Genomic DNA, 21,807 nt, shown 5'->3' with positions numbered 1-21,807 from the left:
GTGTTTTAACTTTGACGTGATTTTATTCCAATACTTCCGTTGATTGTTTGTATATGATTTTATCAATTTTTAATTATATTTAGGAAAATAAGTATGCACTTCAATTTTGACATGTATAAACATATTGTTTGGCGCAGCATGTCCACATTTGGATTTTGTGCCATTAAACTCTACATTCAATCAATCAACCAATGAGCCATCCAGTTCAATCCATTGCTTGCCACATAAGTGTTTACAGAATTATAATGAGTGAGTGATTACAACGCCCTCTTCTGGTCAGGCAGAAATTTGTAACACTCCCCACCTGAACTCTTTTGAGTTCACTTACCATAAATTTGCAAAACAAATTTTTTTTCAAGAACAATATTAGTTGAATTATAAAAAATTTATCTTTAGCAGAATTTTGCAATAATAATAATTAAATGAATATTCAATAATTAAGATAACAATACAAAACAATCAATTATGACATATGCATATTATCGAAATATATTTTTTACACATTGCAATAAACATTTTGTTTAAGGGTTAATTTCTAAATTAATTACAAGTAGAACTGAGCGTCTCACGGTGCGCCTTAACTAAAATTAAATAAAATGCTCTTACACCTGGAAAATTAGAGGAGATTCTGAATTTACAATGTTCTTAGATAATAAAAATCTAAAAATTAAAATAATCTGTGGAGAGATTTTTAAAAAAATCCACTTTGAACATTTTTGCTCACGAAGTACGATATTTCAAAAATGTTAGCATCATTTTATACTTCTAAATAGAAAAAAAATAACATATTTGTATTGAATATTCATAATAACCGTTTATAGTAAATTTTATAATTATTAGAAGTTTTTTAATTGTTAATTATAGTCGATGAACCACTATTTAAAAAAACAAAAATAATAAAAACTTAAATCGACTTTAGCGACACAAGCACTGTGAAATTAGCACAAGCACTGTGACCTTAAAAATGGCAGCTTCCATTCGTGTGTGTACACGAAGTAGAAAAGCAATTGAACTAGAATAAAAAAAAAGCTCATTCTTTCGACGATTATTTTGATTTTAAGGAATTTCCTTTCGTTTGCATAAAAGGCGATGAAGTCTCGAATGCTCCTGCGCTTGGAGTTAACTGCAAAGATGTTCCTGCTTTTGTTCAGTATGTGAAAAATAAACGAGATGTACTGGATGTTCACTTAAAAATGGATATTAATGGAGGAGGTTGATTTTTAAAAATATGTCTTTCTGTACAATCAAATGAGTTGGACTTCGAGTGCAGCTGTAAGCGTCTAAGTATGATGAGGGGATAGCTGCAAGGAAATTTAAGGATTCTGGAGTTAAACGACTATTCATTCTAGCAGCCGTTCCGAGTGCACAAGAAAATTATAAGAATGTAGATCAACTCATTTCAACGTTGAATATAAGTCCTTTCCACGGCACAATTGCAACCGATTTGAAGTTAGCGAATATCTTAGCAGCTATAATGTCGCACAGCAGCACATACCCATGCACTTATTGTTATGCCAAGAAAGATGAGCTAAGCAGCTGTGGCGAATTGAGATCCCCCGAAAATGTTTCATCGTATTATACAAGTTGGCTGACTGAAGGAAAGGGTTCAAAAACAAAGCGAAAGATTATTTCAATTGCATTCATCCACCGCTAATTGCAACTGTTGGAGGCAAAACATTCCTAGACATTATTCCACCGCCAGAATTACACCTTATGCTTGGTGTTGTTAACACTGTTTTCACGCATATGTTGAAAGAGTGTGAAAATGAGTCGCTGACATGGACAGAAGCTTGTCATGTTCAGCGTGAAATCAGACGAGGATGTTCTGGGTTTAAAGGAAATGCATGCAAAACACTTTTGGATAAAGAAGAACTTCTGCACCAGCTTAAAAATCCAGCAATACTGAAGTACGTTAAAGTATTTGACGACTTCAAAAAAGTGGTTTCTGCATGCCTCGGAAATAATCTTGACCAAAATTTCAAAGCAGGCATAGAAGCTTTCAAAAAGAACTATATGGACTTAGGAGTCAGCGTTACACCAAAGGTTCATGCAGTGTTTTTTCACATTGAACAGTTCTGTGACAAAAACGGTGAAGGATTAGCATTTTTTAGGGAGCAGGCGATGGAGTCCGTACATTTTGATTTCTTAAAGTCCTCCTGGGAAATTAATAAGGTTGCTGCAAATCACCCGGATTATTCTAAACACCTTTCGAGAGCTCTTTATAGATATAATGCTTCACATGTTTAAATTGATGTAATTACAATTAAATTATGTTACATTTTCATATTTTATCAGCAGTAAAATGTTTAAATAATAAAAGTTTAATAGAATTACAACTGAAAAATCATTATTATATCATTTTTTTCCTTTCTATTGATATAAAACAACGTCTCATTTTCCAAAATATCAAACTTCGTGCGCAAAAATGTTCAAAGTGGATTTTTTTAAAAATCTCTCCACAGATTATTTTGATTTTTTGATTTTAATTATCTGTTAACATTGTAAATTCAGAATCTCTTCTAATTTTCGAGGTGTAAGAGCATTTTATTTAACTTTGGTTAAGGCGCACCGTGGTCTTATATCTCCTTTAGGGGTTTTTATCAAAAGTGAACGAATGTTCCCATCTCGTCCCTGATACACTTCCAAAATTCTTCCCAGCATCCATATATTTCTGGGATAACGGTCATCATTGATTAAAACAATATCATTTACCTTAAATGATGTTATCTTACCTGGTGGTGAAGAAGTATAAGCAGATCTTAGATGAAGTAAATATTCCTTCCTCCACCGATTCCAGAAATGATCCAAAAGTGTTTGTTGATATTTATACATTTTAGTTAATGAATCTCTATTTACAATCAAATCATTAGGTTTATACTTAACAACAGGTAAAGACATTAATCTTTTACCAACTAAAAAATGAGAAGGTGTGAATGGAGAAGGTTCTGAGGGTTCGTTATAAAGATACGTAATAGGCCTAGAATTTATCATGGCTTCAATTTCCAAAAAGACAGTTTCTAATTCTTTAAGAGTTAGAGAAGATTTAACTGTACGTATCTGTGGCTCCCAGAAACCTCCCCACCATGGACTTTTTTCTACAATAAATTTCCAAACAATATTTTTAGAAGCAAGCATATTTTTTACCTGAGGATCATTAATTTGATTCCACCATTTTAGTTCACTATTTGCCTTTTTAAAGGCTTTTGCATTATCTGAATACAAAATCGAACACAATCCTCTACGAGAAACAAATATTCTAAATCCCAATAAAAAAGAATCAGTATTCATATTAATAACTAGCTCTAAATGCACAGTTCTAGTAACTGCATAGGTAAAAATTAACAAATAACACTTATTATTAGAGTCAGTAACAAAAAAAGGTCCAGCAAAATCTACACCAGAAATATCAAAAGGAGGTTGTTCTTTAATTCTGTCAGGTGGTAACGGAGCTACCACTTGAGTACCAGGTTTCACCTTATAACGTCTGCATATTAAACAGTTTCTTAAAAACTTTTTGACAAATTGTTTACCTTTGATTATCCAATATTGTTCTCTTAAGTGAGTTAAAGTGGAATCTACACCTAAATGACCTATTTTGACATGAGCATCTAATTCAACGAATTTATCATTAGAAGGAAGTAGTACAGGATGTTTTGTTTTCACATCATCGCTTGAGAACTGCAAACGTCCCTGTAAAAATAAAAGATTATCATCATTAAGTTTACAATTGAGATTGAAAATTCGTGAATGTTTACTCAAAGTATTTTGAGAGAGGAGTTGTTGGATTTCACTCTCGTAATGCAAGAGTTGAACAGTTTTAATCCAGGTATGCAAAGCATTTTGAAGTTCAGAAGCACTAATAGGTCCTTTCAACTTCGAAGAATTTGGCTTGGCATTATGGGCAAACCTTTTTACCCAAGCTGTCACTCTCAAAAGTCTAGTAAGATTGCTGTATTTGTTAATATCAATAGACTTTGTAAGAGAAATGTCAGAAGTCTTGTTTTGAGTCACAGTGTTCACCACAACACTCTTTGTTCTTTCTTGACCACATCACTATAATTGTCATCAGGCTGGTTGCAAAAATCTACTGCAGGCCACAAGTTGACCGGATGGGACAACCAAACTGGACCGGACCACCGCAGGGAGCTCGACACGATTTTAACTGCAGATTCTCCTCTTGTGATGAAATCAGCAGGATTTTCCGCGCCGCTGCAATGGTTCCAACACTCTTGAAGCATAAGTGTCTGCACTTCTGCCACTCGATTTGACACAAATGGTTTCCAAAGCCTTGAAGATCCTTTTATCCAGTGGAGAACAATTTTAGAGTCACTCCAATAGTATATCTGTTGAGTGAAATTAGGAAAAACGTGTTGTAAATATTTCCCTAATCTAGCACCGACGAGAGCTGAAATCAATTCCAATCTAGCCAAAGTCAAAGTTTTTAATGGAGCAACCTTGCACTTAGAAATTATGAATTTAACTTCGATATGTCCTTCAATTGTTCTATAACGAAGGTATGCCACGGCTCCGTAAGCCTTAGGACTTGCGTCAACAAATATGTGAAGAGAAACATCACTAATATCCGCCGTTGAACATAGTTTTCGTTCTATTATAACATAATTGTCCTAATCTGTAATTTCAGAACACCATTTTTTCCATTTCTTTACCAAATCGCTAGGTAAGTCTTCGTCCCACTTTAAACCTCGCTCCCAAATTTCCTGCATAATTATTTAAGCTCTAACTACAAATGGACTAATGAATCCACATGGATCAAAAATTTTAGAAATAATTTTCAACACTTGTCTTTTGGTGTTTCCTGATTCCAAGGAATACCTTAAATCCTTTAAATCTAATTTAATTTTATCTTCAATAGGATCCCACTTTAATCCTAAGAAACCTGCTCCTTGCCCAAAATCAGTGTTTTCCTCATATCCGTTTTTACGCCAGAGTTCATTTAGTTCAATACAATTAGTTTTTAATTTCCTTAAATTAAATCCGGCGTCACGTAATATTTCAATCGCCGATGAAGAAAATTGATACGCATCGTGAATAGTTTTAGCACCGTAATACAAATCATCTACGTATAGAGAATTAATTTCATAACAATTTGGTTGATCTTCCTTAATTTTCCTAATATGAAATTTTAATACACAAGCAAGAACAAATGATGACGTCGTTAATCCGAAAGGAAGGCGATTAAATTGAAGTATTCTTTTTGAATTATCTGTTTCATCCGAAAACCATAAAAATTTTAGATAATTTCTATCATCTTCCGCAATTTCTATCATATGATTGGCCTTTTCCAAATCTCCGCAAAATGCGACTTGATTTTCTCGAAATTTAAGAATTATATCCAATAAATTTGGATAAAGATTAATTCCCGATTCAAGCGAATCATTCAAAGATTTTTTATTCTCATTTACTTTACTACTACAATCGTAAACAATACGAACGCGGCTTGTTTCCTTGTCATTCCTAATTACTGCACGATGAGGCATAAAATATCCTGAATTTAAGTTTTCATTCACACTATTTCCAACAATATTACATTTTATTTGTCCCGACACAATTTGTTTATATTGACCTAAAATCTCGGGATTTTTTTAAAAATTATTCTCTAACGAATCAAAACGCCCTTTTGCAACTGCATAATTAGAGTCCATTTCCAAAGGGGGGCCTAAATTATCCTTCCACATTAATTTACATACGTAACGTTCTCCATTAAATCGCAAAGAATCCTCGAAATTTTTTATCAATTGATTATCCTTTTCAGAAAGACATATTTTCTCATTCGGAAACTCTTCTATTTCCCAAAATAGCTTAAGATCAAATAAAATAGAAGTAGAGTCCATAGTTAAGCATACATTCTCACAACTTTCGGTTGAGTCATGACCCAATTTATTATACCCAGAAAGTAACCATCCGAAATGGGAATTAATTAAACTTACATCTTCATTTAATTTCATCCTTTCATTATAAACAATTCTCCAAAAAATACCACTCCCTATCAATAAATCGCAATTCGTAGTTTCAAATGAGTCAGCGAGTTCATATCCTTTAGTTTTTAACTCATTCATTAAGAGCAAATCTGGCTTGTTCATAGTTAGATTCGTAATAAACTGTGTTACTAAACATTCGATTTCGACCCACTTAGAACTATCGCTTTTATTTATGACCTTTAAGGAGATTATAGGATATTCTTTTTCACATGCTTTAGTTTGACCGAAAGAATAAATTGCTAATTTTTCATAGCGTACTGGTTTTAATTTTAATTCTTTAGTTAATTTCGAGCTTATAAAATTCCTATGTGACGCATTATCCACAATGGCATTTGCCAAAATCGAATTTTTATCCGAACAAGCTAATACAGAACATGTTTGTAGAAAAGCTTTATCTTTGCAAAATATATTATTGTGTGAAACAGAAATATTCAACATTGACTTTTGAGTTAGACTGATATTTATTTGGGTTAGTATCGTTTTCCGTTTTTGTTTCATTAGCTCTATTTGCATAATTTTGTGGTTTAAGAGTTTTCCTACAAACTGATTCGTGGTGGTATTTAGAATTACATATTTTACATACAATTCCAGATCTACATAATTTACTGAAATGATTCCTTTTGAAACAAACACAACATCGTCTGTCAGACATAAGTTTACCAATTTTTGTTTCAACATCCAATTTTTTACAATCAACAGAATCATGCGAATTTATCAAACCACAAAAAATACAAATATTTTTTGACTGAGTATGTAACGTTGAGGCTGTGACTACGTTTTTAGGTTTAGAGAAATTCTTTTGATAAGTTTGTCCGCTTTGATAATTTTGAAAGGGGCTACGTTTTGTTCCGTATTTTTTGGGGCAACTTATTACAGATTCACAAATTTCTCTAGACTCGACCTCATTCCTTAAACTTCACGAACTCTGAGACTTCACAATTTTTATTTTTATCACGTTTCCTATGAAATTCCAATACTAAATCTTGGGGTAATAATTTCAATAACAATGGATTTAATATATGACCATACGATCCCTCGGTAACATTTAAACTGCGTAAATTTCTTATGTTTACCTCTATTTCATCATATAGTTTATGCAAACCTTTAACATAAAATGAGTTTCTAACCGGCTCCAAATTTAGTAGTTTAGTCATATAAGAATTAATAATGAAATTAGTTCTACCATAACGTTGTTGTAATAGTTCAATGCAAGAATCATAATTTTTATCGTTTAATTCAAATCCAGCAACAGCATTATAGGCGGGGGAAGAAAGAAGGGATTTTAGGTACTGAAATTTTTCAATTTTAGATAGGGAATCATTTGTACCTATTGCGCTATTAAAGCAGTTAAGGAATTTCGTGAAATTGGAATCACCAGAAAAACGGGGAATTTCTAATTTAGATAATTTAAGGGCCGAAAAGGTGTGTTCTACAGTTTCAGTAGAAGTATTATGACTTAATTCAGCTACATGATTTATTTCCTTGTTAATTTCTTTAATTTTACTTTTTAACTTTATTTTAGTAGAAAGAATCTTTTCCTCGTTCTCTTCTGATACCTTAACTTCAGCTTTAAATTTTTCTGGATCAGTTATGAGATCTTCTATATCCGAATCATGTTTTTTAAGAATTTGTTCTTTAGTTTCTAAAAGTTCTAGCAGTTCTGCAAGTGACGTATCAGTTTCCGCTTGCTCTTTTACATTCATTCTTTTAATTAATTTCGTTATACCGCTTCTTACACTGCTTCTTTTTTCTATAAGCTTATTAATCTTATCCATTTTCAAATAGTAAAATAAGTGATAAAATCTCCTACCTTGCAATCCAAATCCAAATAATGTGCCAAATCCAATAATGCAATAGTCCAATAATGCAATAATGTCCCAGTTTTACAAGATCGGGAGTAATTAGTTATACACCGATATTGTATTCCGATTGTTATTCCTTTTTGTACAAACAACCTTTTGTCGTACAGTCCAGTTTTTATTTTAGTGATATTCGCGGACGTAATGCACCATGTTGCAGAATGATTCAGTGGTGAATGGGAGCATTAATTAAAGAAACCATATTTAATAACAACAAATTTAATAATAAAACAATAAAAAATATATGATACGAAAAGGGGCTCTCCAATGAGCCATCCAGTTCAATCCATTGCTTGCCACATAAGTGTTTACAGAATTATAATGAGTGAGTGATTACAACGCCCTCTTCTGGTCAGGCAGAAATTTGTAACAATTGTAGACCAAATGGCTAGAAAATATAGCGTGAAAGCAGGATCCCGTAGATGGCCGCTTCACGTGTTTTATAACATTTTAGATTTGGCAGCCATCAATGCCTGGATATTGTACAAGGAGACCACTGGAGTAAAAATAACTCGCAAGAATTTAATTTTCCAATTGGCTGAAGAACTAGGCAGTAACCATCGCGATGAACAAAATACAAGTTTTAATTCATTATCTGATTCACAAAATCCAAATGTGCGAAAATCTTGTCAAATTGGGTTATGTAAAAAAAAATAGGTCTAATAACATTTGCATTAAATGTAATAAGTATGTATGTGGAAAGTGTGCATCCAAAAGAGTTTACTTGTAAAAAATGTATTGAAAACAACTGTGAATAAAAAACCATTAATTTAAAAATAAAAGTTTTACGAAAATGAGTATTTTAATTTACCCGTCAAAAAGACGGATTTCAGTAAAAATAGGTATGCGGCCGATACCCGTAAATATAGTGTTAAAAAAATTAAAGCGAGTAGAGTTACCCATTTACAGACAAAAGAGTATGAGGCTGGAAGGGAAAAAAATCCTAATTCCCTTAGTAAAATAGTTTCTACTAAAGTGAATCAAGTGAGACATAAAAAGATACCTTTAACTCAGGCCTAAAATAGTTGCATCTATGATATTTTGATAGCAGAATGTTCATTTTATGTTTTGACATTAGATTTGTTTTTCTACCATATCTGTTCTTGTTTCTTCTAATAATTTTTGAGTTATGACAGTGAGAAGCACGCTTGACAAATTTTTTTTTCTTTATTTACATGGGGAGGAAATTAAAATAATTTCTTTTGAATATATATACAAAATTAAACTAGACAAATTCAGTTTAATAATTTTATTACATTTTATCAAACAAAGTACAGAAGTAATCTGCAATTTCTGCAGCTGGTTAGATCAATATAAATTAACACAGAAAAATTATAAATGCACAGGAAGGAAAGAAATCTAAACAAGTAAAAAATAATTTACAATTTTCAACACACAAGAAGTATAAAATAATTGAAACACTTTTATGGGTCTTTGGATGGAAGGAATAGAGGGGAGGAGATGGGAAAAAGAACCATAGCCTTAATCCATTAAAAAGCTTATCTTAGCAATTACTATATGAATTTAACGTCCACTTTTTTTTCGATGTTGAGCTTGAATAAAAGATTATTACTGATGTAAAGAATGTTTGAATTAGAGTTGTACCGTACCCTAAGATTTTAGTGGGTTTGAGTTTCCCATAAAAAAAGAAAAGAGAGAAACAGAGAGTCTTTTCAATAAATTTTGTGACTTAAGCTTGTTATTAAACACACCAAAATAAAATTTATAATTTTAGTTCCAAATGCATAATTTAAGGTAAAAATATAAATATAGCCAAAGGGAAAATACCTAGGTATGGGAGAAAAAGGAAGGGTTTCCTGAAATAGTGAAGATTCCATAGAGACAGGGAATCGATCAAAGGTAAAAAATAATCATATCACAAAAAATGAATAAAAATTATTCTATTTCAATATCTAAAAAAAATTTCACCAATTTCTGTTCCATTTTGATCATGAGATAAAAAGTACATCCTAAGAAAGGAGATGAGATTTTTATACTTTTTAACTTTTCAATTTAACACGTCATTTTGGGTAAAAATAAGATAAATATTTCAAATAAGAGGCAAAAACAATCTACCATAGCAAATAATTTTAATAAAATGTTTCTGATGGTCAATCGAGTCAATACAACAAAAACTAAACTGAATTTCTGGAATGTATTATTTAATTAGTGGTGCTTTTGATACATTCAAAAAAAGTACAGTTTTTCTTTAAATAAAATAAGCTTTAGCCAAAGAAAGCAAAATTTTAAATTATATAAGAACAGCTGAACTTAAAAAGAATTTGGTAGTTCGAACACAAAACTTAACCTTTGTCACTATTTGTATAACATTTACAGGATTGGTCATTTTATTCAACTACATCACTATCTAAAATTAATTTGAAAAAAGTATTAAAAAATGATATTTGCAGAATTCTAGTGTTAATTTAAACCTCTTAGGCTATGATTGAACTGCTTCAGAATGCGGAAATAATCTATGTAGAGTAGCACAAGCATCAGTACTACAAAAATAAAAACATTATGTTCACATGAAAAATATATTTTGAAACATGAAAAATTACAATCACTTAATATTTGAAGTTGCCTTAACAGCATCACTTAATTCAGGCACTTATCCAGCACTGAGCATCAGACTTTGAGAGCACAAATCATTGATATAAATTATATGTCAGGTTTATTTATAGATCAATACTTTTACAAAAGCTAAGCAGTTATCAATAATAATTTTGAGTTCATTATTGGAATAAATAAAAAATTAAAAGATAATAAAAATTATCAAAGATTAAGCATTAGCTTTTTATTAGTGGAATACACTTATTAGAATACTTTAAAAACTGTATTCTTTGAGTCCCTATTTTGGCGAGTATTTAAAGTTTTTGCAGTCAGATAAACATGACACTAAATAAGTATAATCAAAAAATGGTTATTAAACAACAAATTATTTTATATTATTATGTATATATTGTATAATTTGAAGGTTTCGTGGAACTTTTATTCACAAATAGTATCCTTTTTCATTTATCAGACGATTTTTGACATCAAATAATTTACATACATTTCCTGCCTTATTGTTACTTTGGTTACAACTTTCAATATCGATAAAATCAAAATTTGAAAAACTTCACAACCCAAAGAATATAAGAATAAATTTTGCATTAAAAAAATTTTTTTTCCTTTTTTTTTGTTACTGAAATCAATGATTCGAAAAAAAAATCATGTGATTTAAATCATGCCAACCCTGGATCAAACTCGATTGAACTGAAGTTTAATTATAAAATAGATTAAAATTTTTTTTAACATTTTCTTAATCAGTTGAAATAAAAAAAAGATAAAAAAGTCATCTGCAAAAGAACTGATAATACAATTTTAGACTACCATTTAATAAATTTATAAAATATCATTCATACTTAGAAATTTTTTTTTTTAAAGATATTTTAAAATCGAAGCAATAATCAACATTTATAAGCATCATGTTGAAAAAAATAAAGGTTTTAGACAGACAAATGCTTTAATAAAGGACAAATGCTTTCTAACTGAAGGTATTCAAACCTAGTAGATGAAGAAGAGGCTGCATTTAGCGATACAGTTTAATCACTTGAACTCAAGAAATCAGTGGACTTGCAAAATAATATATACTAACTCTAACTAACTCAGTGGCGCGACAGCCCATTAAGAGGGCCAAGGCCGACTGTGCCCATCTCAGTTTTCTTGACCTTGGGCTCTGGGGTGCAGGAGCATATGTTCCGGTCAGGTGGTCAGCCGAACGCGGAACCCCCAGTGTTAGTTCCCAAGCATGCTTGGTACTCATTTTATCGACCCACTGAAGGGATGAAAGGCTGAGTCGGCCTTGCCCGGCCCAAGGATCGAACCAAGGACCTGTGGCACGACAGCGCGAAGCGCTACCGCTCAGCCACCGGGCGTCAAAATAATATATATATATTAATTTTACGGAGTTGATAGATATTAACCCAAATAATTTTTTAATCTGATTTTTCATTGCAATTCAAGTTATATAAATTATAATTTGATGTAATTAAATTTAATCTAGCTTAAATGATTTTTAATAATCTTAGTTGGACAAAAATGAAAGTATTTTTTCGAATTATAAAAGCGCAAGCAGAATAATCATAGGTTTTTAATATAGTTAATTAAATGTTACTGCTTTAATGTCACTTATTTTAAAGGACGTACTTATATTGAAATCTTTTAACATTATATTTGAAAATGTATATACTTCCAAAGGATTTTTTATAGTCATTGGCAGGGTTAATTTGAAAATCCGAGGGCTGTAGGCACAAAAATCTCAGAGAGTGTGTACTCTACTCAATGCGGGTTCATTCAAAGGAAGTGTGTATCCTGTTTATATAGAAAATTTCTTTGAATAGGGTGCAGTGGAAATGTATACAGGAGCATTTTGTACTGTAGTTTGATTGTTTTCGTTATGATAATCAATTAAAAAAAATTTTATTAATTCAAAATTTCCTAAACTTTTTCTAATATTCAGATATAGATATAATTTGATTTAAGTTGAATAAAAATGAATGAATGTATGTGTATGTATTGCGTAGCAGCTTTTTATTATTAAACTTTAAATTATGTTACAAAATTAAAAAAATAAATAAAAAGAGTGAAGCCATTGTAAAGAGTTAAAATTGTTGTTATTAAAAACGCTACAGTTCTTTTACGATTTAAAGCCAGTAGAATATAATTTGGGTAAAAGCTTACCTCTTCTTTAAATCGCTTCTTCTTCTTCTATACGGATCAGACCGTATTTTTCCTGTTAATAGATACCTACTTCTCGTTGAGACTCAATTATTAACTAGTAAAAGGAATAATAGGAAAATTTTAATGAAGATATTTACAAATTTACAAGTCCCGCAGTGGACTGATCGTTAAGACACGGTTCCCAGCAGATCACCGAAGTCAAACATCACTGGCTACGGTCAGTGTGCGGGTGGGTGACCACTTGGATCAGTCTGCGTAGGGACCGAGGGTGTGCGGTATTGGTCCTCGTTAAACTGTGCTACCGTAAAGTACTCGACTTCGCGCGCAGGTCGTCGGGCTACCGAAGCGGGGGCGCCATCCTCTCCTCAGAGGATCAAAATTGTGATGGCATGTCTTCGGATCATCCCTCAGGATGTTTCCCAGACCGTCGTCAATAGCCCATTGTGCAGCTCTTGTGCGACGTAAATTAACAAACAAACAAAACAACAAATTTACAATTAAAGTGTAGAAGTAAAGTGTTGAACGGAGCTGTTCCTCCCTTCGCATTCGAACGATAATAATCATAATACATAAACTCTTTAGTTTTGGTTACAGCTAAAAATGAGTTATGGCTTTGTCCGCCAGATGGAGGTGGCGGTTTCGCAACACTCTCCCACCTTGAGTTTTGCAAAAATAGTTATCAAAACTCAACATCTGGAAAAAAGAAGTTAAAGTCACTAATAAAAGGTAAAAGTCCTGAAAATTAAAGTCTGAGATAATAAAGTCACAGGTTAAGTCTTTTAGGCAGTTTTAGGATACGCCCGTAACGGGAACACTGGGCAACAGGCTCTTGAGGACCTTCAGAGTCAGGAACTTGAGGAATAATAGTCTCTTCAGGTGAATGCTCTCCCGCATCAATCTGTGATCGAAAATCAGGTGGATGTCTATCACTCACTTCCAAGGGATAAAGTCTCTGTATAGGTCTTAGAAACTTCCCATTTCTTGTTTTGACTTCTACTACTCGCACTCTCCCATCTTTACTAGGGAATGTCTTTAATATCTTTGCCAATGGCCAATTGATTCTCTTGGTGTTAGTGTCTCCTACCAACACAATATCTCCTTCGCTAATAGAAGGTTCTTCACTATTTTTCGAGAAGTCTCTTAGTTGTCCCAGATATTCGTTTCTAAATCGAAGTCTCAAATCTTGACAAATTTTTTGCTTGTAAAGTAGTCTTTTATTGAGTTTCTTTGAGTCAATGAGGTCAAAATCAGGCACTCCAATTTCTTTTATGTCTTGTAGAAACATAGATGGTGAAAGAGCTATAAGGTCATCAGGATCTTCGGAAAGGTATATCAATGGTCGAGAATTTATTATGCTTTCCGCATCACACAATATGGTGTTTAATTCATCCTGGTTAAGACAAGATCTTCCAAGAACTTTTCTGAGTAATATCTTTAACATTCTAACTAGACTCTCCCAGAATCCTCCCTACCAAGGAGCGGAGGGGAGATTAAACTTCCATCGTATTTTCTTTGCTGTGGCAAAATTTCCGACTTCTTCCCAATTTACAGATTTTAGCTCGTTAGCTGCTCCTACTAGGTTTGTCCCGTTATCTGAGTAGACTATGAAGGGCCTGCCTCTTCTAGCGATGAATCTTCTGAAGGTCAAAAGAAAACACTCGGTTGATGAGGATAACACAAGTTCAAGATGAACCGCACGGTAAACCGCGCATATAAAAATCACTACCCAACTTTTATGGCCCTCTTTTAAGAAGAATGGTCCACACAGATCTGTTCCAACAACTTCAAACACCATAGTCTCTGTCACGCGATCTTCTGGAAGAAGAACATTAATGGTTTCAATAGGCTGAGCTCCGTATATTCTACATATCACACATCTTCGAATAACTTGTCTAACTGTTTTTCTTGTCTTAATGATCCAGTACGACTCTCTTAAAATGCTCATTAAAGTCTGAGTTCCTGCATGTCTAAATTCTAGATGCTTTTCCATAATTAATTTGTCTACTTCTGGATGCTTGTTCGGTAGAAGAATAGGAAAACGAAAAGTCTCTTTATCCTTTCGTAGTGATATTTTGGTTTCAACTCTTAAAAGTCCATGTTCATCTAGAACAGTTCGAAGGCTGTTTTCCGTTCTTCCTTAAAGCGTCCTTTTTGAACTTCTTTCAATAAATATTTTTCCGATTTATCAAGCTCTTCAATTTTCAATTTTCCCTTCGTCTTGTGCTCTTTGGCTCGTAAATTATTCAAAAATCTGAGAACCCAGGCGAATACTCGGATAATCCTTCTATATGATGACATGTTTGAAATAAATTTCAATTCTTCTGTTTCACAGCTGATGGCAGAAACAATGGTTTTCCTTTTCTCTGCATTAATTATGTCTAAATCGGGATTAATGCTGGACTGAGGCCATTCATTGTAAGGCAACTTTATCCACTTAGGACCTTCCCACCAGATAGATCTTATCCGTTATTTAGCGTTGCAGCCCCTAGAAGGTGTATCAGCAGGATTTAAAGGTCCAGCAACATGCCTCCATTCATCAGGATTGGTTAATTTTCCTGTTTCTTGAATTCTGTTGAACACAAAGACACCCCAGTTGTCATTCTTTTTTATCCTGTAAAATGCATTAACTGAGTCAGACCAACAAAGAAGAGGAATGATTTCATCTAATCCCAAGTCTTTCTTTACGGTTTGAATTAATCTTGCCCCAATCGTACAGGCTAGTAGTTGCAATCTAGGAATCGTCATCTTCTTTAGGGGGGCCACACAATTTCTGGCTTGAATAAGTTGACAAGTCATATTATTAGAATACTCAGTTCTTAAAAATAGACAGCAGGCATATGCAGAACATCTAGCATCACAGAAGAGATGTAAAGACAGTTTGGCACCTGAATGTGAATATTTCATCAAGTACCTTGGAATGGTAAGTTCGCTCAGAGACGATATTTCCAATTTTCACTTTTTAAACTTGGTTTGCATTTCTGATGAAAGTTCAGTGTCCCAAGAAATTCCTTTTTCCCAACAATCATATAATAACAACTTTGGGGCTAAAGTTATAGGGCATGTGACACCAATCGGATCAAATATTCGATGGACAGACGATAAAATCTTTCTTTTTGTTATAAGTTCGTCTTCTTCTTTAGAAAAACTTTTCAAATCTACACCAAGTGTATCACCAGGTAAGTTCCAATTGAGACCTGAAACAGGAACGATTTTGTAATTTTCTTCCGATTTTCTGCTTCTGTTGATGTACTTGAGCACTCCCACCCTCGAAGGTTAAATTTGGCAGTACTCATAATTGCGTGAGATTCCAGAATAAATTTATAAAGTTCTTCAGCACTGTCGACACTTAATACACAATTATCCACGTAGAAAGATTTCTTCAATTTGCAAGCAGTTTCTTACAAATGTGGCGGAGCATTATCTAGATGATATTCAATTGTGGCTCCTAATAAAAACGGGCTTGAGGAGATGCCAAAAAACTACTCTCTTGTGTTGAAAACATCTTAAATTTTGTCTCTTTCCATGCTCCCACCACAGAAATTTCAAATAAGGTCTATCATTCTTTTGTACTCCAATTTGTAAAAAGGCCTTTTCAATGTCCACTATTATGTCAAATTTTATAAGACGAAATTTGTTTATTATCGAAGGTATAAGTTCAATGAGGTTAGGACCTTTTTCAAGGCAATCGTTTAGAGAGGGATAATTCTCTTGTCTAATCGAGCCATCAAAAACTGGTATCACTTTTGTAGTAGAGTTATCTTTAAAAATCGGACGATGAGTTAAAAAATGTTCTTTACCATCTCTATTAATAATTTCTGCATTTTCTATTATGTCCTCTTCAAACCAGTTCTCAAAGACCTTTTCATAATCTGTTACTCTCCCTGATCGATCGAAAGATTTTACGCACCTATCAAGCCTTTTTTCCGCAATATTCCTACAATCGAACATTGGGGGGTGATCCTTAATCCAAGGTAGATTAACTTCGTACTTGCCATCCTTGTCCCTAGTAACAGCTTGTAAAAAGTGTTCCCTAGCTGCGTCTTCTATTTCTTTCCTAGAAGCCTTTTCTCTTGGATCACGAATACCTATGGTATCAAGTGACCAAAATTCTGAGATATCAAAATTATTGACATGAAGAGACAATAAAATGTTCGAATTCATGTAATCCTGCTCACTGCCTTCTGTTTTTCCCAAAACTGTCCAACCCAGTTTTGTATTTACCGCTAACAGTCCTTTTCTATGATGATTAATGACTCTCGTAAAGACTCTGCCATAGAAAATGCAACTCTTTTGGATCCTTTTCAAATAGACAAACATTATCATTAACGAAAATATCACTGATAAAAATTCCAGAATTCTTTAATTCATTAACACTATTAGCATCTCTTAACTTTGGTAAAGGTATGCAAATTTTCTCCTGATCCATTACATTTACTATTAAAGAAAACCTTTTATCAATATTACTTAATTATACACAATATTTTTTATGGTTCTCCCTTTTCACAGTTCCTCCGAAGAGGCCATGGTTCACAGATTCTTCACCCAAACACTTCAATTTTTAAAATTCTGCGGCGAATCTAGAGACGTAACTCTTCTGTGATCCTGAGTCAAGGATCCCACTGACATAATAATCTACAACATTAACATTTATACACACAATTAAAGTTTGCAAAAGAATTTCTTTATAACAGGAACTATTGGCTGACACAGTTTTTTCTGATGTAATATTATTTGTTTCATGGTTAGGTTTCTCTTCTTTCTTATTATTCGCACTATGGCACATAATCGAAGCATGACCTCTTCCGCAATCCTTGCAAAAAATATTTTTATTCGTGCATTGACGGCTTGTGTGCGAAAAAGAAGTGCATTTGTAGCATGCGCCATTCTTAAGTAAAATATTTTTCTTTTCTTCGATACTCAATGAAGAAGCAATCGGGCATATTTCACTTCGGTGAGCTTTTAAACAGAAATCGCAATTTGAATATTTATGAGTTTTTATTTCCGAAGAGCAAAACAACTCGGCGCCAGTAATCACTTTCTCATTTTTATGTTCATTTTGAGAACGGGGGAAGGGAGAAAAGGTCCTTAGACCTTCATTTCTAACGACTGACAAAAATGATCGTTCTTTAGCAGTCAAAATATTCGATAAAAAATCAAGTATGTCTTTCGTGTTATAAGTTGAATTCTTAATTTGTTTATTGAATTCAAAAACTAAATCAGGGGGGATCATTTTTAATAACATGGGAGACAACATAGCACTATAAGTATCAGGTAGAACGTTTAATGTTTCTAAACTTCTAATTTCGATTTGAACAGCATCGAAAAGATTACGAAACGATTTCACATCATTAGAGTTTTTCAATGGTGGAATATTCTATATTTTATTCATGTGTGTGTTGATTAAAATTTTTTTACGTCCGAATCTATCTTCTAACATTTTAATAGCATTATCATAATTTTCAGCCGTAATGGCAAATCCTTCTATGGTTTGAAGCGCTGTTCCAGACAAACAAAATTTTAAGTACTTAAATTTGTTTACTTTATCTAATACATTGTTATTGTGCATGGCAGATTCGAATGAATTCCAAAAACTAAGCCATTGGCTTACGTCTGCATAAAATTTTTGGATGGATAATTTTGGCAGATTTATTTGAATTTTATCTTGAAACATATTTTCTAATGTGATCTTTAAACTGGAATCAGGTAATGTTTCGTTTTTACCTGCCGATTGATGTGTGTTTTTGTTTTGTTTCGAATTCAATAACTGTTCTTTAGTTTTCTTTTTTGCTTTAAATTTCCATGTTATTATTTTTTCACGATATTCCAAAGCGGAATTAATGTCAGCATCGAGATCTTTTGGATCAAGAATTTTTTGCAATTCCGTGTCGAGAGAATCCAATTCAACCGCTAATTCTGTTAACAATTCTACCGACTCTTCTAAATATTCTGAAGAAATTTATTTTTCGGTTTAATTTTCAATAGTTTTCATTTTATTAGTTACCGATGATCTTACAATACCTCTCCGCATTTTAAGTCGTGCAATTATGTCGTCAGCCATTGTTTAAGTATTCTAATTCTGACGATCTCTATTGTAAACAAAAGTTTCACTTTCGATTCCTATTCCTTTTCAATCTCAAATTTGTTTAACTATTTTCAAGAACGGTCAGGTTCCAGCAGGGATGCCAGTATTTATTAAAAATGGTACAGTTCTTTTACGATTTAAAGCCAGTAGAATATAATTTGGGTAAAAGCTTACCTCTTCTTTAAATCGCTTCTTCTTCTTCTATACGGATCAGACCGTATTTTTTCTGTTAATAGATACATACTTCTCGTTGAGACTCAATTATTAACTAGTAAAAAGAATAATAGGAAAATTTTAATGAAGATATTTACAATTAAAGCGTAGGAGTAATAATTTTGAACGGAGCGGTTGCTCCCTTCGTATTCGAACGATAATAATCATAATTCATAAACTCTTTAGTTTTGGTTACAGCTGAAAATGAGTTATAGCTTTGTCCGCCAGATGGAGGTGGAGGATTTGCAACAGTTGTCTAGTTAAAATTCAATGCAGTTAAAAAATAATTTTAACAGTTCAACATGCTATTTTCATTAAAAACAGAAAGATCATATATATGAAATGTTTAAATTTTAGTGTTCCTCAATTGAAAAATGTGCCACCACAATACTGTTTTTTGAATAAATAAAATCCTAACAATGCTATATTATTTACTTCAAATATCCGTTACTAAAAATTCTAGTTGATGATTTTGAAAAAAAAAACTGCTTTCAAATTTTAAATTCTTTTGAGAAATTCAGATGACGGTGCCATCAACACTTAATAGAAAAAGAGAGAATTTAACGCTATAATCGCTATATTTTTAATATAAAATTATATATTAATTATAGGTTATTAATTCACAGGGATCATAGATTTTAGTTGATGATAATAATTTCTAAATCATGCAAGATTGAAATTGAACTTTTGAGAATGTACCCACTGTGGCTGTGGCGAATAAAATCATCGCCAAGCCGACAGCAATTATAATGCAACCCTAGAAAAGAGGAGCAGAACGTCATAAGCAGTGTGTCGGTGTGGTGGTACAGAAATATGAATAAATAAGTTTTGCTTTCATCTAAGAATGTGATGTTTTCCTTTTAAGAGCAAAATGCTCATATAATTAAACCTTTGGACGATCTAATATGGATAATCAACTAATTATTCCATAATAGTGACCTTGAACATAACACGCATGAAAATTGATTGAAATTTGAAGTAAGCTGTAGATTGTTGTTCCAGAAACCTGAGAACATTTTCTTCAAAAGAACTGTTCTACATTATGCAAATTGAAAAGAATCTACATACAACTGAACCAAATATACAGATAAGTGCTACTGGATCATTATTTATTTAGTCAAATTATTTTTAAACTTAAAAAGCTTTGGATAACAGTAATGTTCTAAATGTCGAGTAATATGTTCTTATGGTTAAGAAAATCAATTCATTTATTTTTATTCATTTTCTTAGTGAATATTTTATTTTATTTGATTAAGTAATGTTATATATAGTTTTATTTGCAAATTTGGAATTTATTGTTTTTATTTTAAGGTCATTTAAATCATTGTAAGCAAATATTTAGTAATTTGCTTTTGAAGACCTTGCATAATGACTGAAGTTTCGGCTGTCCAAATTCCTGTTTACAACAGAATAGACCCTACCCTGCCTTATGGTTTGTTATGTGCGAAAGCACATTTTCATTAGCAAAACCAAAAGCAATTGCAGAGTCTCTAACGAAATATAATTATGTTGTTTCGAATCTTCCTCCCGATGTAGCTTCCTTAATTCGTAATATTTTTATGAAACCCGATGCAATTGCATACCCTCCAACTGCTACGGAATTTCCGTAGTTTCAGAAATCTTCTTTTCTGACGGTAGTAAAATTAATGTCTTAATATTTAAAAAAAATTAATTTTAGCGTAACTTGTTCACTATTACTTATAAAAGTGCAGGCCATATGGCTAAATTCTTAAGTTCTGATAAAAGTTTTATGAGAGATCCATTTGCTTTAAAAATTTATACTTTGGTTCGCTACCACTAGAAAGAATTATTTTCAAAATCCTCATAAGTTGGAGGGTATGCAATTGACCCATACGAAAAACTAAAGGAAGAACTTATAAATCATTCTGGGGATTCTTCCCAGCAAGAGATTCGACAGCTTTAATCGGGTGAAGAATTGGATTCTAGAAAGTCTTCCGAATTATTATGTTCTATGAAGAGCCGTGTTCAATCGCTTAAGGTTCCAAATGAACTTATGCTGGAATTGTTTTTACAGCGACTGCCGTTTTCCATTCAATCAATATTAGCAGCAGTTTCTGATATAATTGTCGACAAAACGGCTGAAATTTCGGATCGAATTTTGAAAGTTACCCCGTCCCCAGTTGTAACTTTTGCTATTTCTGGTTCTAATGGACAGTCAAATGAAGATAGAATATTTCGCGAAATCGAGAAAATAAATAAAAGGATTGATCGCCTTTCATTTCGAGGTAGATCACCTTTTCAAAGAAACGGTAGTAGCCCTCGTAATAGATCTCGATCCAACTCTCAGTATCGAAATTCAGAACATTGCTGGTACCATCAATTCGGAAAAAAATGTAAGCCCGAAAAATGTGTTCAACCTTGTGCTTGGCAGGGAAACGAAACCAGCAAAGAGTAGAGGCGACTTATTCTTAGCCTCAAATTTCACGTCGCCTGTTCATTAGAGACCGAAAAACAAATGTTTCCTTTTTGGTAGACACAGGCAGTGATGTTTCGATTTTAAGTGCAAATAATTTTCAAAAACGTAACCCATCCCAACAGACACTTATTGCAGCAAATTCCTCAACAATTAATGTTTATGTTAAACAAATTTGAACTTTAGATTTCGGGTAAAGAAGGCAGTTTAATTGGTCATTTTTTGCTGCCAATGTAAATACACTTATTCTCGGAGCTAAGTTTCACCATAATTTTGAATTGATTGACCTTAGAAATGAATGTATTAGAGATTTAAAAGAAGTTAAAAACTCCTGGTCATTTAAAGCAAACGGAACTGCATACTGTTAAGACAATTTCTCAAGATAATACATATTTTGATCTCCTAAAAGAATATCCATGTATAACAAAATTACCTGATCCCAATAAACCTGTGAAACATAATACTGTACATTACATAATAACTAAAGGACCTCCT

At 32.7% G+C, this 21,807-nt stretch overlaps 5 protein-coding genes across 5 annotated transcripts; all 5 read right to left on the bottom strand.

Annotated features, from left to right (window-relative positions):
• Positions 1–2,544: 2,544 nt before the first annotated feature.
• On the bottom strand, positions 2,545–7,702 carry LOC107446176 (uncharacterized). The gene is made up of 4 exons (XM_071188470.1): positions 7,183–7,702; positions 4,743–5,506; positions 4,021–4,343; positions 2,545–3,949 (listed from the first exon to the last, which is right to left on the bottom strand). The coding sequence occupies exons 1-4, from the start codon at positions 7,700–7,702 to the stop codon at positions 2,545–2,547; spliced, it is 3,012 nt and encodes a 1,003-aa protein (XP_071044571.1).
• A 5,644-nt stretch (positions 7,703–13,346) lies between these two features.
• Positions 13,347–14,024, bottom strand: LOC107446175 (uncharacterized). Its single transcript, XM_016060747.1, has one exon. It carries the CDS (start codon positions 14,022–14,024, stop codon positions 13,347–13,349), a length of 678 nt encoding a protein of 225 aa, XP_015916233.1.
• A 27-nt stretch (positions 14,025–14,051) lies between these two features.
• Positions 14,052–14,573, bottom strand: LOC107446174 (uncharacterized). Its single transcript, XM_016060746.1, has one exon. It carries the CDS (start codon positions 14,571–14,573, stop codon positions 14,052–14,054), a length of 522 nt encoding a protein of 173 aa, XP_015916232.1.
• A 476-nt stretch (positions 14,574–15,049) lies between these two features.
• On the bottom strand, positions 15,050–15,487 carry LOC139427296 (uncharacterized). Its single transcript, XM_071188469.1, has one exon. The coding sequence runs from the start codon at positions 15,485–15,487 to the stop codon at positions 15,050–15,052; it is 438 nt and encodes a 145-aa protein (XP_071044570.1).
• A 528-nt stretch (positions 15,488–16,015) lies between these two features.
• On the bottom strand, positions 16,016–16,900 carry LOC139427295 (uncharacterized). The gene has a single exon (XM_071188468.1). The coding sequence runs from the start codon at positions 16,898–16,900 to the stop codon at positions 16,016–16,018; it is 885 nt and encodes a 294-aa protein (XP_071044569.1).
• Positions 16,901–21,807: the final 4,907 nt, after the last annotated feature.

This window comes from Parasteatoda tepidariorum, chromosome 4 (assembly GCF_982258835.1).
Source record: "Parasteatoda tepidariorum strain Cologne lab strain chromosome 4, Ptep-v5.0, whole genome shotgun sequence".
Lineage (NCBI taxonomy): Eukaryota > Metazoa > Arthropoda > Arachnida > Araneae > Theridiidae > Parasteatoda > Parasteatoda tepidariorum.
The sequence above is the reverse complement of the archived record's forward strand: the minus strand, read 5'-3'. Positions and strand labels throughout refer to the sequence as shown.

Excerpts from the sequence above, each read along its gene's own strand:
- LOC107446176 (XM_071188470.1), bottom strand. The coding sequence starts at position 7,702 with ATGAATGTAAAAGAGCAAGCGGAAACTGATACGTCACTTGCAGAACTG. Across the intron at positions 5,507-7,182 it reads ACTATTACAACAACGTTATG|GATATTTTATGCCTCATCGT; the intron begins GTAGAACTAATT and ends ACTTAAATTCAG. Across the intron at positions 3,950-4,020 it reads AAAGAACAAAGAGTGTTGTG|CAATCTTACTAGACTTTTGA; the intron begins GTGAACACTGTG and ends TAACAAATACAG.
- LOC107446175 (XM_016060747.1), bottom strand. The coding sequence starts at position 14,024 with ATGTTAAAGATATTACTCAGAAAAGTTCTTGGAAGATCTTGTCTTAAC.
- LOC107446174 (XM_016060746.1), bottom strand. The coding sequence starts at position 14,573 with ATGGAAAAGCATCTAGAATTTAGACATGCAGGAACTCAGACTTTAATG.
- LOC139427296 (XM_071188469.1), bottom strand. The coding sequence starts at position 15,487 with ATGAAATATTCACATTCAGGTGCCAAACTGTCTTTACATCTCTTCTGT.
- LOC139427295 (XM_071188468.1), bottom strand. The coding sequence starts at position 16,900 with ATGTTTGTCTATTTGAAAAGGATCCAAAAGAGTTGCATTTTCTATGGC.